Genomic DNA, 12388 nt, shown 5'->3' on the forward strand with positions numbered 1-12388 from the left:
TTTAAATGTGAACAAGTGTGCCGTCCTTGTTTTCCCACAAGCAACCCCTCTTTACATCTCTCTGTCGTATCACTCTATCCTCATCCCGCAAGTTGATTCAACAAAATACTTGGGTATAATATATGACCCGCAATTAGACTGGCGGCCACACATTAGAAGCATTGCGCTTAAGGGTGAGCGTGGGTGGTGGTGGTGGTGAAAACATTTATTAAGAAAGGACAGGAGGTATGCTTGGATCAGCCCGTAAGGGACCGATCCTTACAAACACTAGGTGGAGGTCCCTAGTATGGGACCCCAGTGGCGGTGGCCGCCGCCCGGGCGCGCCCGACTAAGGCTTGTTGGGCCTGTAAGTCGTGGCAGCCGAGCAGGGTCGCCTCCCAGTCCTCCCGGGTTGGGTTGGGGATGGGGGGAACAGTCGGGTTGGAGGGGCAGGCCCACACCATGTGATAGGTGTCAGAAGACACCGCACTACAGTGCGGGCAGCTGCCGTTACAGGAGGGGTCAAAATGCTTTAGTGCTGCCGGGCACAGTAATGTATTGGTGAGAAGGCGGAGAAGGAGCCGCTCATCCGCCTTCTTGAGGCCTTTACATGGGCTTGGGTAAAGGCGATGACTGTTTTGATAGTAGGCTGCCCTCGGCCGGTTGGTGAGGATCAGCAACAAAAAATTCGGTATGCGACGAGACACTCTACTACTTCTTTATAAGTCCTATGTACGGACAATCCTTGAATTTGGCTCCGTTCTCTTTTCTGGGTGCCCAAAGTACAAGCGTGAACCCCTGTTTGTTATGGAGCGACGCGCTCTGCGCCTTTGCTTAGGTCTCCCTATATCAGTAGCTAATGTGGTGTTGTACTTGGAGGCGCGAATACCTGATCTCAATTCCCGGTTTGAGCTTATCACTGTGCGGACATTTTTAAGGTCTTTGGAGCCTGTTCCTGGATTGGCTAACCCTATATTTACAACGAACCCAACTCTCTTCTTTGGTACTTCCTGGCCTCGGTATAAGCTCCCTCAGGTGGTGTTCTCTAACTCCCTGCTGTCAAATATTTCTGTATCAATGAGATCTTTGGTACTAGTCAACCACAGGCGGGCTGACACGGCCGTCTTCTTTGACAACGCCCTCCCAAGGAATCCTAAGAACCTGCCCGCCAATATGTTAAATGGGCTCATAGAGGAGTACCTAGGCAATTTTCCTAACCATATTGCCGTCTAAAGAGATGCCTCCCAGCAAAATGAAAAGGCTGCTATTGGTATTTACTCAAGGGCTCTTGATTGGAGCTACTCATTTCGGGCTCCTGACTATACCGCAATTTTTGTAGCTGAGTTTCTGGCCATTGAGTTGGCCTTAATAAGGATTCCCTGCAGTATCACTCGGGTTATTATACTCTCAGACAACCTTTCTGTTTTGGCAGCGCTCGAAACCTCGAGTGATACTCCTATGAGCCGTTCCCTTCAATTTTTTATTCCTCCACATGTTTCAGAAGTTCGCTTTCACTGGGTCCCTGGGCACTGTGGCATTGTTTCTAATGAGAGGGCTGATTTTTTAGCAAAGTCTGCCCTTGATGGTCCTATTGTCCCTTTCGTCCCAAATACTGTTTACTTGACTCTAGCACGCTTTCAGCGATTCCAGCGTTTCCACACCTTGAGCCATGAGCCTCTCCTCGCTGCAGCGGATTTTCAACACCTGGCATTTCCTTGGAGTGTGCGGATGTGTAGTTCGAGGCAATGTGAGGTGTCCATGACCCTTTTGAGCTGCAGGATACCGCGGCTAAATCTTTATTTATGCCGATCGGGGCTTTCGATATCCAACCTTTGTGAGTCTTGTGGCGAAATTGAGTCTATAGAACATTTTTTCCTCTCCTGCCGGCGGCTCGCTGCTCTCCGTAGAATTTGCTTGGAGATCCCCCTCGCTCGGCTTGGGCTTCCTCTATCTATACCGATTCTCTTATCCTTCGGGGCAAGCGCCAAGGGATATGCCCTGAAACCAGTGTTCGATTCTATTCACGATTATATAATTTCATCTGGTAGATTCCTCTGCTAGAATGTGAATTCACAACTTTTCTTTCTCCGTATTTTTTGTATTGTACAAATTCTAGCTCTGCGTTCCAAAATTTTAGATTTAATTCTACTCCATTCCCTGTACATGAGTGCGTTTGTATCCGCTATGCACCCTGGCCAATCCCCCGCCGTGGGTATGTGCCATTCAGCCCGAGGACATCATCATCATCATCATTAAGCGCAAGCGATTTCGAACCATCGCAGCACTATGACACTCAGCTGAATATTGTCCAGTATAAAGAAGGTAAAACAGCCCCACCCGCCGATGTCTGCAGGCGCCAATATCCATAGTTCGTAAAGAAAAATGGTCTCGCTAAGAATAATAAAAATAATAATAATTGGTTATTAAGGAGAGAGAGAGAAAACTTTATTTACAGAGGAATTCGGGGCACGCCCCAGGGTCCCCGCACGACCCCACTGCACTCAAGTGTTTATGTTCCGAAGGTCCATAACACTGGCAGCACGGCCGGTGGCGATGGTCTGCACGGCCGGGTCCTCCGAGCGCAGCAGGGTCTCCCAGTCCTCCCAGGTCTTGAGGTTCTCTAGGTCCCGCGGGGGAGGGTCCGCCGGGCAGAGGGAAAGGATGTGGAGGGAAGAAGCGAAGGGTTCTGGGCATAGAGTGCATGCCGGAGTGGGGAAGGAGGGATGATAATGGGCTAGGGTAAGGGGTAAGGAAAGGAAGATAGCGCAGTATCTGTCTTAACATCTTAGCTGCACACTTGAACAGCGCCGTAAGGTGCGAGTAAAAGAGGAAAAGAGGAAGAGGATTCTCGTTAAACACTATTGCCCCACAAAGACCACGTACCTTCTCTTGGTTCCCAACTGTCTTTGCGAAGAAAGTACGCAGGCCTCCCACGGCGACCCGACCGCTAGGCAACTCTTGTTTATCTGCGAGTAGTACTTCCAACTAAAGTACTACCTTTCACCAGTATCAACCGATGCCGCACATTACGTAAAATGCGTGTTGAAGTTTTTGAGCGACGAAGAATAGCACCTACTAAGCCAGCAGGAGTTGTCATGTTAATCCCATAACCAATAAGGCCATTCCAGAAGATCAGGATAGAACTCCTCGACCTTCTTACGACGCATTTAAAAGGAAGAACCAGTGCGAAGAAACACGGACACACGAAGAAACGACACACACACGAGCGCTCTCTTCGTGTGTCCGTGTTTCTTCGCGTTGTTTCTTCCATTTAAATGCACCACCAGCTAGCCCGGAACCTTGCGGTTCTCATTACGACGTCATCGACGAAAACAAAAGTATATTTGCGGCAATGACTGCATCACCTAGGGAGTTATGATTAGCTGGGATGCGAATTTGGAGTTTAAAGAGTATGCCTGCAGTTAGGGAAAGAAATTCGTCCAAGGCTGCGCATTCCACCGCTCCCTCGTAACATGCAACCCCGACCGATACCGCGAGGAACCGGAAGCCAGGGCAGTGGCCCTTCATGAACGATATGGCGATGAAAAAACACCGTATGAGTGGATGCTGCATGTGACTAGCACGGAGCCGCAGCTGTTGCGACAACTTCGCGTAACCCTACAATTATAAAGGAATTACCCCAGGGAACTAACCACGAGGAAGCAAAAGAAATAGCTATAGCGCTTGTGCAGGCAGCTCCAGTGATACCTATCTATTCAGTGATTGATAAACTGCAATGCTAAATTATGCTAGAGGCAGAGTCTACGCTGACAGCTACCAAATACTGACCCAGAACCTATCCTCTTCCTGCAGCACTGAGCTCATCTAGGGCCCGCGCACTCTGGAAACGCTGGCAATAAGGCCGCCGATTCTTTAGCCCGAGGGTGGAGTAACCGGGCACAGGCGGACCTCATGGGAGGTTTCTCAAAGGAGCGCGCGTGCACCTTCGCTGAACTCATTGCGAATGCTCATGCCGAAAGAAAATTATACCAACCCCCCGAGTCCTCCCTACTACCAGGGAGCAACACCTAAGGCGCCGTCTGCAAATGCGGACCATACCAACCCCCTCTCTCCTCTCCCACTACCGAACCATCCCACCTGCCTACCCTCTGTGCAATGCACAGAAGGAAAACATGACCCATATCCTCCTGGCCTGTCCGGCTTCGCCTCGAACCGGCGGGCAGGGACCACTCCAAACATGGGAGGACTGGGAGACATCGCTACGCTCCACGGACTCAGCAAGACAAAAGATCGTCGCCGCCCGCGCTGCAGCGTCATGGACATTTTAAGCACAGAGAGTTGAGTGGGGTGGGGCCATGCGGGCAACCATGGGCCTGGGAGGCCCGAATTCCTGCGCACAGTATAGTTTATCTCTGAAATTCTCGCTCTGGAAGAAGATGTGTCTGTCCCATATTCTTCCGTCCCGTCCGTCAGCGCTGTTTTGCCGTACCATTCAAGTTTTTCTCTCTCTCTGTCCCTTACCTAGGGCGCCAAACCAAAGCGCGAACGCAACTGCACAGCAGAAGAAATGTCCAAACTCTTCCTGAAACGCAACCCGCCGGGACATAACCTCTCTCCTCGTGAAATAATAATTGCGAGAAGCGGAAAAGCATTTACGGTAGAGACGACGCAAGCCATCCAGCGCTACAATCTGACAACCTGTAGAGGACAGTCACTGATGCCATCTCCTGCCCATCGACATTAGCGACGACTGTTCCATCTCACTCAAAAACCTGTGATCTCCCCTATGATATGTAACCAGCAGCTTATATAAAACCCCGAAAGGAGTCTTTAAGGTGATAAAACAAAACGAAATGAAGGGAAAGTCCTCCACACACACATGCTCCACTGAGCTCTTGAGCGGACATCTCCGACATGCATGACATGCCGACTGAGAGTACACGGCCTGGGAGGTCATCCTTCTTTGCGCTCCACTCCGCTACAAAGCCGCTATAGAAAAGGCCACTCGGATAACACCTTTTCGGCTCGTCCACCGCACGGAGGGAGACACTACGCTCGATGCCATGCACCCAAAGGTCACGGGATAAGAGAAGCTCGACGCCAATGCCTACCTTCAGCACCACAGAAGAAAGTCTGAGAGCTTACCAGGCTCCGGGTCCAAGACGAGCAGCGTACCAGCATCCTATGCTAAAACCAACGGCGATGATACTCAAAGCACAAGCCATATGAGAGAGACCTGGTGTGGACACCAATGCGCCGTTAAGAACTTAGTGAAAAACTGTTACCGGGTTATTTTTGGGACCTTCGAAGAATAGACGTATCAGATTACGAACATGTTCTCTAGACAGCGAAAGCATTTCAGCGGCGCTGAGCACGGCCAGAAATGGCGCACGTGGTGCATTTGAAACCTGATACGGGCATAATGAAAACTATTCTCATTCTCAGGGTGTGTTTGGGTATTTTATTATGATTGTTGATGTACACTAGTGTATGTATTCTCAGTTTTTATTCTTCTTATCTGCCGTTGTCCGTTGTACCGCCATGAACAGAAGGCCGCCGCAGTGGCTCAGTGGTTGTGGCACTCAACTTCTGTCCAGAAAGATGCGGGTTCGATCCCGGCCGCGGTGGTATCACTTCGATGCAGGCGAAATACTGGAAACCCGTGTACTGTGTGACGTCCGTGCCCGTTAGAACCCTATGTGGTCGAATTTACCCGGAGCTCTCCACTGCGGATCTCTTTATACAGTGAGTCCCTTTCGGACGTTAAACCATATCAACCAAACTATTGTAGTCTTGTGTGCAGTGCCTGCCGCACTTGGCAAAGCGGGAAGACGTAAATCCCGCTCTCCTTCTGTCGGGAACCGGACTGCCAAAAGAAGAAACGCAAAACAAAATGAAGCAAAATTGACTGGCAACCTGGCATGCTTCGCAGGTGCCAGAGTGAAGAGGGACATAACTTCTCCACTTCTAGGGGAAAGGAGAGGGAGGCCCGAAGGTGGCTACCACGGGAAGAATTCAGAGGGTGGGTGCCGTGGAGGGAAGAGTTATGACGCGGTAGGACAAATGCGCCGCGTGAGCACGGCGAACACGGGAACAACCCGGCGTGTGGCTACCACGGAAGGAGAAGGCCCAATCAGCCATCAACTGTCGCTGATCAACAACTTAAGCCTTGATTAGAATCTATAAATAACAAGGCTTCAGTGGAATCTTGGAGACAAACTGCTATGTCCAATATTGCTGATAGATCAAACAATATTTCCCGTTGGTGCGCACAGGGGAGAAAAACGGCGCAGAATATCTTCATTGACTGTCTTCGGTCATAAAAGTGAACAAGAGAAGAGGAGCCTCAGGGAGCTTAACCAACGTTGAGACAGGACGTTGTGCCGGAGGACGCGTTCAAGAATACAAAGAGGCGCAGTGCCAAGCTCAATGATATGAAACAATGCCGTTGCGTAAACCATTTATTTCGGTTTGCCTTGAAAACGAAGGCTACATATCGAACATTGCATTCATAGTGTCTGCCAGCTCATATAAAAGAAGAGCAACTGTCCGTGATTACGTAATTCTGGTTTTCTGTTCTGATCATTTAAGCGATATTTTTACCAAGTATTCTTCCTAGACCCATCATTACCTCAAGAATTATGAAACGCAAAGCTTTGCTTAAACTTTCATGGGTATCGCAAATTATGTTGACTGGCGAACTGCAGAAGGACGTGAGCAAAGAGTCAACACACGGAGTTCCCTTGAAGGTGAAAAATCAGGTCATATAAACCACAGAAGAAAAAAGGACGCTTCAGCAGTTTTCACCTGGCGGGGCATCTAGGTTCAAATTCTTAATGAAGTCAAAGGTGAAGTGCTGGCAGGGGCGGCTTGTTTGCTCGGAGCTTGGTAAGACCTCCAAATAGCGGCAAGAACTGGGCACGGCATTACGCACACGATCCGCCACACGCTCCGTGATGTGTGGGCTGCTTACAGCGAGACACTGCAACCGGGGAGCCACGCTTAGCAGTCTGTACAGGCTCTTCTCGGCCACAAACGTGTTCCTCAGGCATAGGTGCGTCAGACATAGCTTTTGGCTTCCATCCGTTTCCCTGTAGAACGATTTGAATGCTTTTCCCGTGACTGCCGTGTGTCCCAAGAACAGAACACGAAGGCTCTGACCGTGCAAGAGCACCATGGCCGTACCCGCGTCCCTCACGTACGTGCGCTCAATATCCAGGACAACGAGGTTGGCGATCACGGGCAGTACGTCGGTCAAGATTTTGTCGTTGAACAGGTAGCAGCCTTCGAAGCAAAGGGCACGAAGCGACGGGAATTGCTCCAGCTTGGCTAGCCCGATGGCAGACGCGAATACGCAGTCGGCGAGGTCCAGCAGCCGGAGATCACGTGGGTATGGACGGCCCGCTTCGGCGGTGAAGAACCGCTCCGCACTTAACCACGCCTGGCGCAGTGAGAGATGAGTGAGCGTCGGTGGCAGGTCGCACACTGTGACCCTGTTCTCTCGAAGGTGGTCGAAGAGGAAGCCGCGAGTGATGTGCAAGACCTGCGAATAAGTGAGGACACTTGTAGATCCTTTTAGTACGCTAGCACTTGTAGTGGCCATTCCCCGTATTTATCCGTTGCGTGTTTATCAAGAAGTTGACGTTTCAGTGTTTTGGGCAACAACAACAGCGCTGTATGGGATCGCTAGAGATGGTAAACTTTCATATATCGGATTATCCATTCAATCCAGACGTCAGCGCCAATTCTTCCCATATTGGCTGGCAGGAAGCCAACTGGAGCGTCATATTGTTGCTATGCCAACGGTCTCCGGCATGAAAAAACTTCGTCACCGAGCAGGTGTTAAACCAACAAGAGTGGTAACAAAGCAGCATCGTTTTTCTATGCCTAAAACGATTCGGCCACCGCGCAGCCTTTCCCGCTGCGTTGATGTCCAGAATTTAATTTTCTAAACATCAAACCCCGGTCAGTCACCAAGAGCGCTTAAATAGCTGAAATCGAATTGCAATGGAGTTTTGGATCCCAGGGCTAACGCTTTCATGCTTGGTGTGTCGACAGAAAAGAAAAATATAACTTCATCTACGTCATCGTCCAGAGTGGGCCCAGAACCTAGAGCAGCTCATTCATGTTTTGTAATTTGGTGTTATCGATGAGGGAAGGCATCTTGATAAAAATGACTGAGCATTCCTTTTTCTTCATTTAAAACTTTGACATCCTGTTAACTGAAGATGACAACAATTGCTGGCGTTAAAGAAGCGCTACTTTTATTACAGAATGTACGTGTTTCTTCCACATCGACTACTCCGGTCCCATACCGCTCGTATAAGACTTAGGGCTCGGGTTTGAACGAGGGGACACTTCGTTAAGTACTGATGCCATGAAACGCTCACCCTGAGTGAGGGGTAGTGCGCGGCCAGGTAGGCGAAGAACTGCCGCGGAAAGTCTCTCTCCTCATCCTCCGCGGTGGATGTGTCCATGGAACTGGTTATGTGCAGTTCCACGATGTTGGCGTCGACGTGGGTCTCGAGGAGGCTGCGCACCTGTCGAGCCTTGAGCGGAAACGACGTCACGCGTAGCACGCGCCGCAGCGAGAAGTCGCGTGCCACACGCCCCCATCGGCGACATACCCTGGAATGAAGAGGCGTGCGCTAGTGTTGCCGCATTGTTTTATTTAACACAAATGTAAGCGGTAACGTATACGTGGGCTCTAGAAGAGGCAAATCTCATTAATTCCGATGTTCATGAGCCGTTAATTCACCGTCGTAGAGTCAGAATCTATTGAAGCTAAGAGTGATCTGACCACTATGCATTCAGACAAAATATACATGAAGGATTCCGGCGCGGTGATTTTCCTCAACGCTCTGAACTGGAGAGGGTACAAATAAAGACGTGGGAATGGAGGCATAATGTTCTCTTGCCGCTTACTGATGGTGTCGTTGCGAGCGGAATTTCCCACGTTCTGAACGTTTGAGGAATACATTGCCTGAGTATTATTCCTGCTACACGAACCTTACACCTCCGTCGACATATTGAGAGAACCCTTTATCGCTACTACCACGCCATGGTCTTCGCTATGGTGATTATTCGGATTTCTGCCACTCTACAGGGGAATACATAATACGTGCGGAAGAGAAGCCCTGGACTGGCACCAATCCGAAAAATTCAATTGCACATCATTGAAATTGAAATTGCACATCAATTTCATCTGCTCCATTGAAATCTCGGACGCCACCCGTGACCGGCCAGCGGCTGCGCCCGTCCAAACTGAAATTACTGACTTATCGCTAGTTACTCATCTTCTGCACCTTTAGCAGATCAGCTTGTTAGAAAATCCTGAGTGATCAGTAGTTGCCCGCTTTACGCGCCTTTGTAGATGAGTTTGGTGCACGCCAGTCTCATCAGGATGACCAGCTTCCTCGTGACTGCAAGGGAACCCTGTCTGATGTGCACACCACACTGTCGACGGATTTATGGAACGCGGAGTGTCGACAGTGGTGCGTCGAACATCGGAGCGCCGTGCGTGCCAGCCCCGCGTTGCGCGTGCGCGCGCGAGTGGTGTGCGCGAGGCAGGCGCGAGGAGGGTAAGGCTACGTGTCAGGAAACCGAGGTGTTGGGGAAGACACCGCACCACAAGTCTAGTCATTCAAGCGTGGAAGTGGGAGCTGTCGGACGTTTGATCCGAGCTCCCAGAGACTTCCCTTGAATCATCGACTCAAGATCATCGAGTCTCGTTCAAGCGTGGAAGTGGCAGCTGTCGGACGTTAGATCCGAGCTGCCAATGACTTCCCTTGGATCATCGACGCAAGATCATTGAGCCTCATTCAACCGTGGAGGTGGCAGCCGTCAGATTTCGGGTCTGTGCTGCCGTCAACTTCCCTTGAATCCACGACACACGCCTACTGCAACTGCCATTTTGCTGTCAAGGCTTCCTTGGATAGGCTGCACAAGCCTACGGCGTTTTGGAACGCCATCGACAAGACCTGGCCACGGTTTTCCTGCTGCTGCCCAGTTCTTGGAGGCGACTGACAAGAGTTCGTCAGCGTCTCCCGTGTCATCTCCCTTCCTCCTCTTCTGGATCTCTACCACCGCCTCCCTGGACGCCACGCCAGCGACGCATCGCAACTCGCCAACCCGCGTCTGTGTCACCTGCAAGGCCATCCCGCTCCAAATGAGACACTTTGTATCCGGTGAACTCTCTCCTTTTTGTCTCTAGAGTTGTACGCGTTTCTAGTGGGTTTGGTTTGGTTTATGGGGTTTAACGTCCCAAAGCGACTAAGGCTATGAGAGTGTTTTCCTTGATGTTTTCGTATCTTTTACTGGCTCATTTCCTTTAAAATATAAACACGGCTTCGTTTTGTTTTGTTTGATTTCCTTGTTCCTTTCCTCGAAACTGCACGCGAAAGCGTTCCCCTTCATCAGTCGGGGACGCGTCCATCCGATTCGCGACACCCTGGCGTCTGTATACCACTGAGGTGCAGAGGAAGGTCCCATAATGCCCACCCAAGCTTCAAAAGAGTATGGGACTCAAGAATGTGGAATTTTTTACAGATGGAAATTGGGCCGTGAGCTGTTGAGCCGCAACTTTGTTTCAAAATCTGACGCAACGTTTGTCGACTTACCCCGCGCAGGCGCATACATAGTCAAACGACGTCAGGTGCCCGAACACCTCCAAGAGAAGGCTCTACGGCAGATGCTCGATCTCCATGGCCGGCACTTCTTCTTTCTTCTTCTACTGAGTAAATTCTTCCTTTGAACGTGCACGTGGCGCTCTTCCACTTATAGGGGCTGCCGTCGGAGAAAAATTCAGGGGGCACTTTGTCTAAATGGCGTAGAGGGGAAAGCGTTTTCCGCACAAAGCCTCGCCTGTATGAGTGGAACGCGACAGCGTGTTGTATCAGTTCCAGGGTCCACGGAACGCTACCAACCGTTCGGCGCCAATACCTTCAGGATATGGTCCGCGTCTCGCGCGGAAAGAAGAACGCGGCGGCTGCATCGAGGGACGCTGGTGCTGGTGCCGCCCAGCAACAGGCGCCGGCTAGCTCTGCGGATACGCAGGGCGGGAGTGCGCTGAACGCAGCCTCGAAGCGTTCCAAGCAACTCCGGTGGCGGCCGCAGAACACGCCCCACATCGAAAAATACGACATGATCGTGGTGCTAAAACCGCGAAACACGGTCGACCTCAAGTCAACTTTTATGCGAAGCATATTACAATACGTATCCCAAGCCCTTCGTGACAATTACACGCCGTGCACACCACGTGACACAATGACGTCACGACAGATGAGAGACGGGGCTCCAACTCATGCCGTCGCTGCGGTTGCACGCCGTGCAGACCACGTGGTATGGTGACGTCACACCACGTTACACAATAACGTCACGACAGATGAGAGACGGGGCTCCAACTTGTGCTGTCGCTGCGGTTGCACGCCGTGCAGACAACGTAGTATGGTGACGTCACACCACGTGACACAATGACGTCACGACAGATCGCCGTCATGCGCTGGGAGAGGGAGAACGATGCCATCGCACAGACGCCGGAATGTCCTCGAGCGGCATTCCCGCGCATTTCGAACGCGCGTTCACACTCGGTGTAGGTGAAACGCTCGCTCCACCGGGAAGGCGGACGCGGCTTCCGTGGCAATCCAGGCGCTCACCCAACACGCGTCTCGGGGTTAGTCGGCGTTCCGCTGTAGCCATGCCGTTGTCTTCCCCCACGACGAAGGCTTCTAGTGGTTGTATTAAAATGACCAAGTATTCAACCAAGGAAAGCCATGTATTACCCAGCCTAGCCATCAATATGCTTCGCATCTGACTAGCCTTAACCTTAGCTAAGCCTCAGCCCTTTTTGGTCCTCGACAAGCCGGCGCTGCAGTCCGCAGCATCCTAGGGGACGACACAAATTCGGGACTTGCGGTGTGGCCCGTTTGGGACCAAATCGTGCTAGAATGTGCGCTGAAATCAGTCGACGCCGCGGAGAAGCTACTCCTGGATATTAAGGCGAATTCCTTTAATGCCTCATACTATCGTTAGCATCCGTATCGGCAGATTTGTCCGCGTTTCGGCGTCAATAAAAAAGAAACTGTCGGCGCTGGAAATCGAACTATGATATTTGAAGCGGCGACGCTACCACTCCGCTGCAAGGGCACAAGTTTGAGCTTGAATAAGGGCGCATCTGGCGAATGCATGGGTTTCATAAATCAATTAAAAGGAATAAAATATAAAAAAAGAAAATGAGAAATAAAAACAAAAGAAAAGAAACGAATATGCAAAATAAAACGAAAAAACAAAATTTGAAAATTTAAACATGAACTAAAAATAAAAAGTAAATATAACGAAAGAAAAAAATAAAACAAAAAAGAAAAATAGAAGAGCAATAAACATAAGAAAATAAAGATATAACCAAATAAAGAAATGTGAAAATAGAAAGCAAGAAAGATAAGAAATTAGA

The 12388-nt window shown here is 50.3% G+C and overlaps 1 protein-coding gene across 1 annotated transcript; it reads right to left on the bottom strand.

The window, feature by feature from the left end:
• Positions 1–3249: 3249 nt before the first annotated feature.
• LOC149366812 (uncharacterized) lies at positions 3250–12028 on the bottom strand. Its single transcript, XM_089552472.1, has 3 exons — positions 10560–12028; positions 8331–8568; positions 3250–7483 (listed from the first exon to the last, which is right to left on the bottom strand). Exons 2-3 carry the CDS (start codon positions 8415–8417, stop codon positions 6734–6736), a joined length of 837 nt encoding a protein of 278 aa, XP_089408598.1. The 5' UTR covers positions 8418–8568; positions 10560–12028; the 3' UTR covers positions 3250–6733.
• Positions 12029–12388: the final 360 nt, after the last annotated feature.

This window comes from Amblyomma mixtum, chromosome 1, assembly GCF_055824585.1.
Source record: "Amblyomma mixtum isolate Tamu chromosome 1, ASM5582458v1, whole genome shotgun sequence".
Taxonomy (NCBI): Eukaryota; Metazoa; Arthropoda; class Arachnida; order Ixodida; family Ixodidae; genus Amblyomma; species Amblyomma mixtum.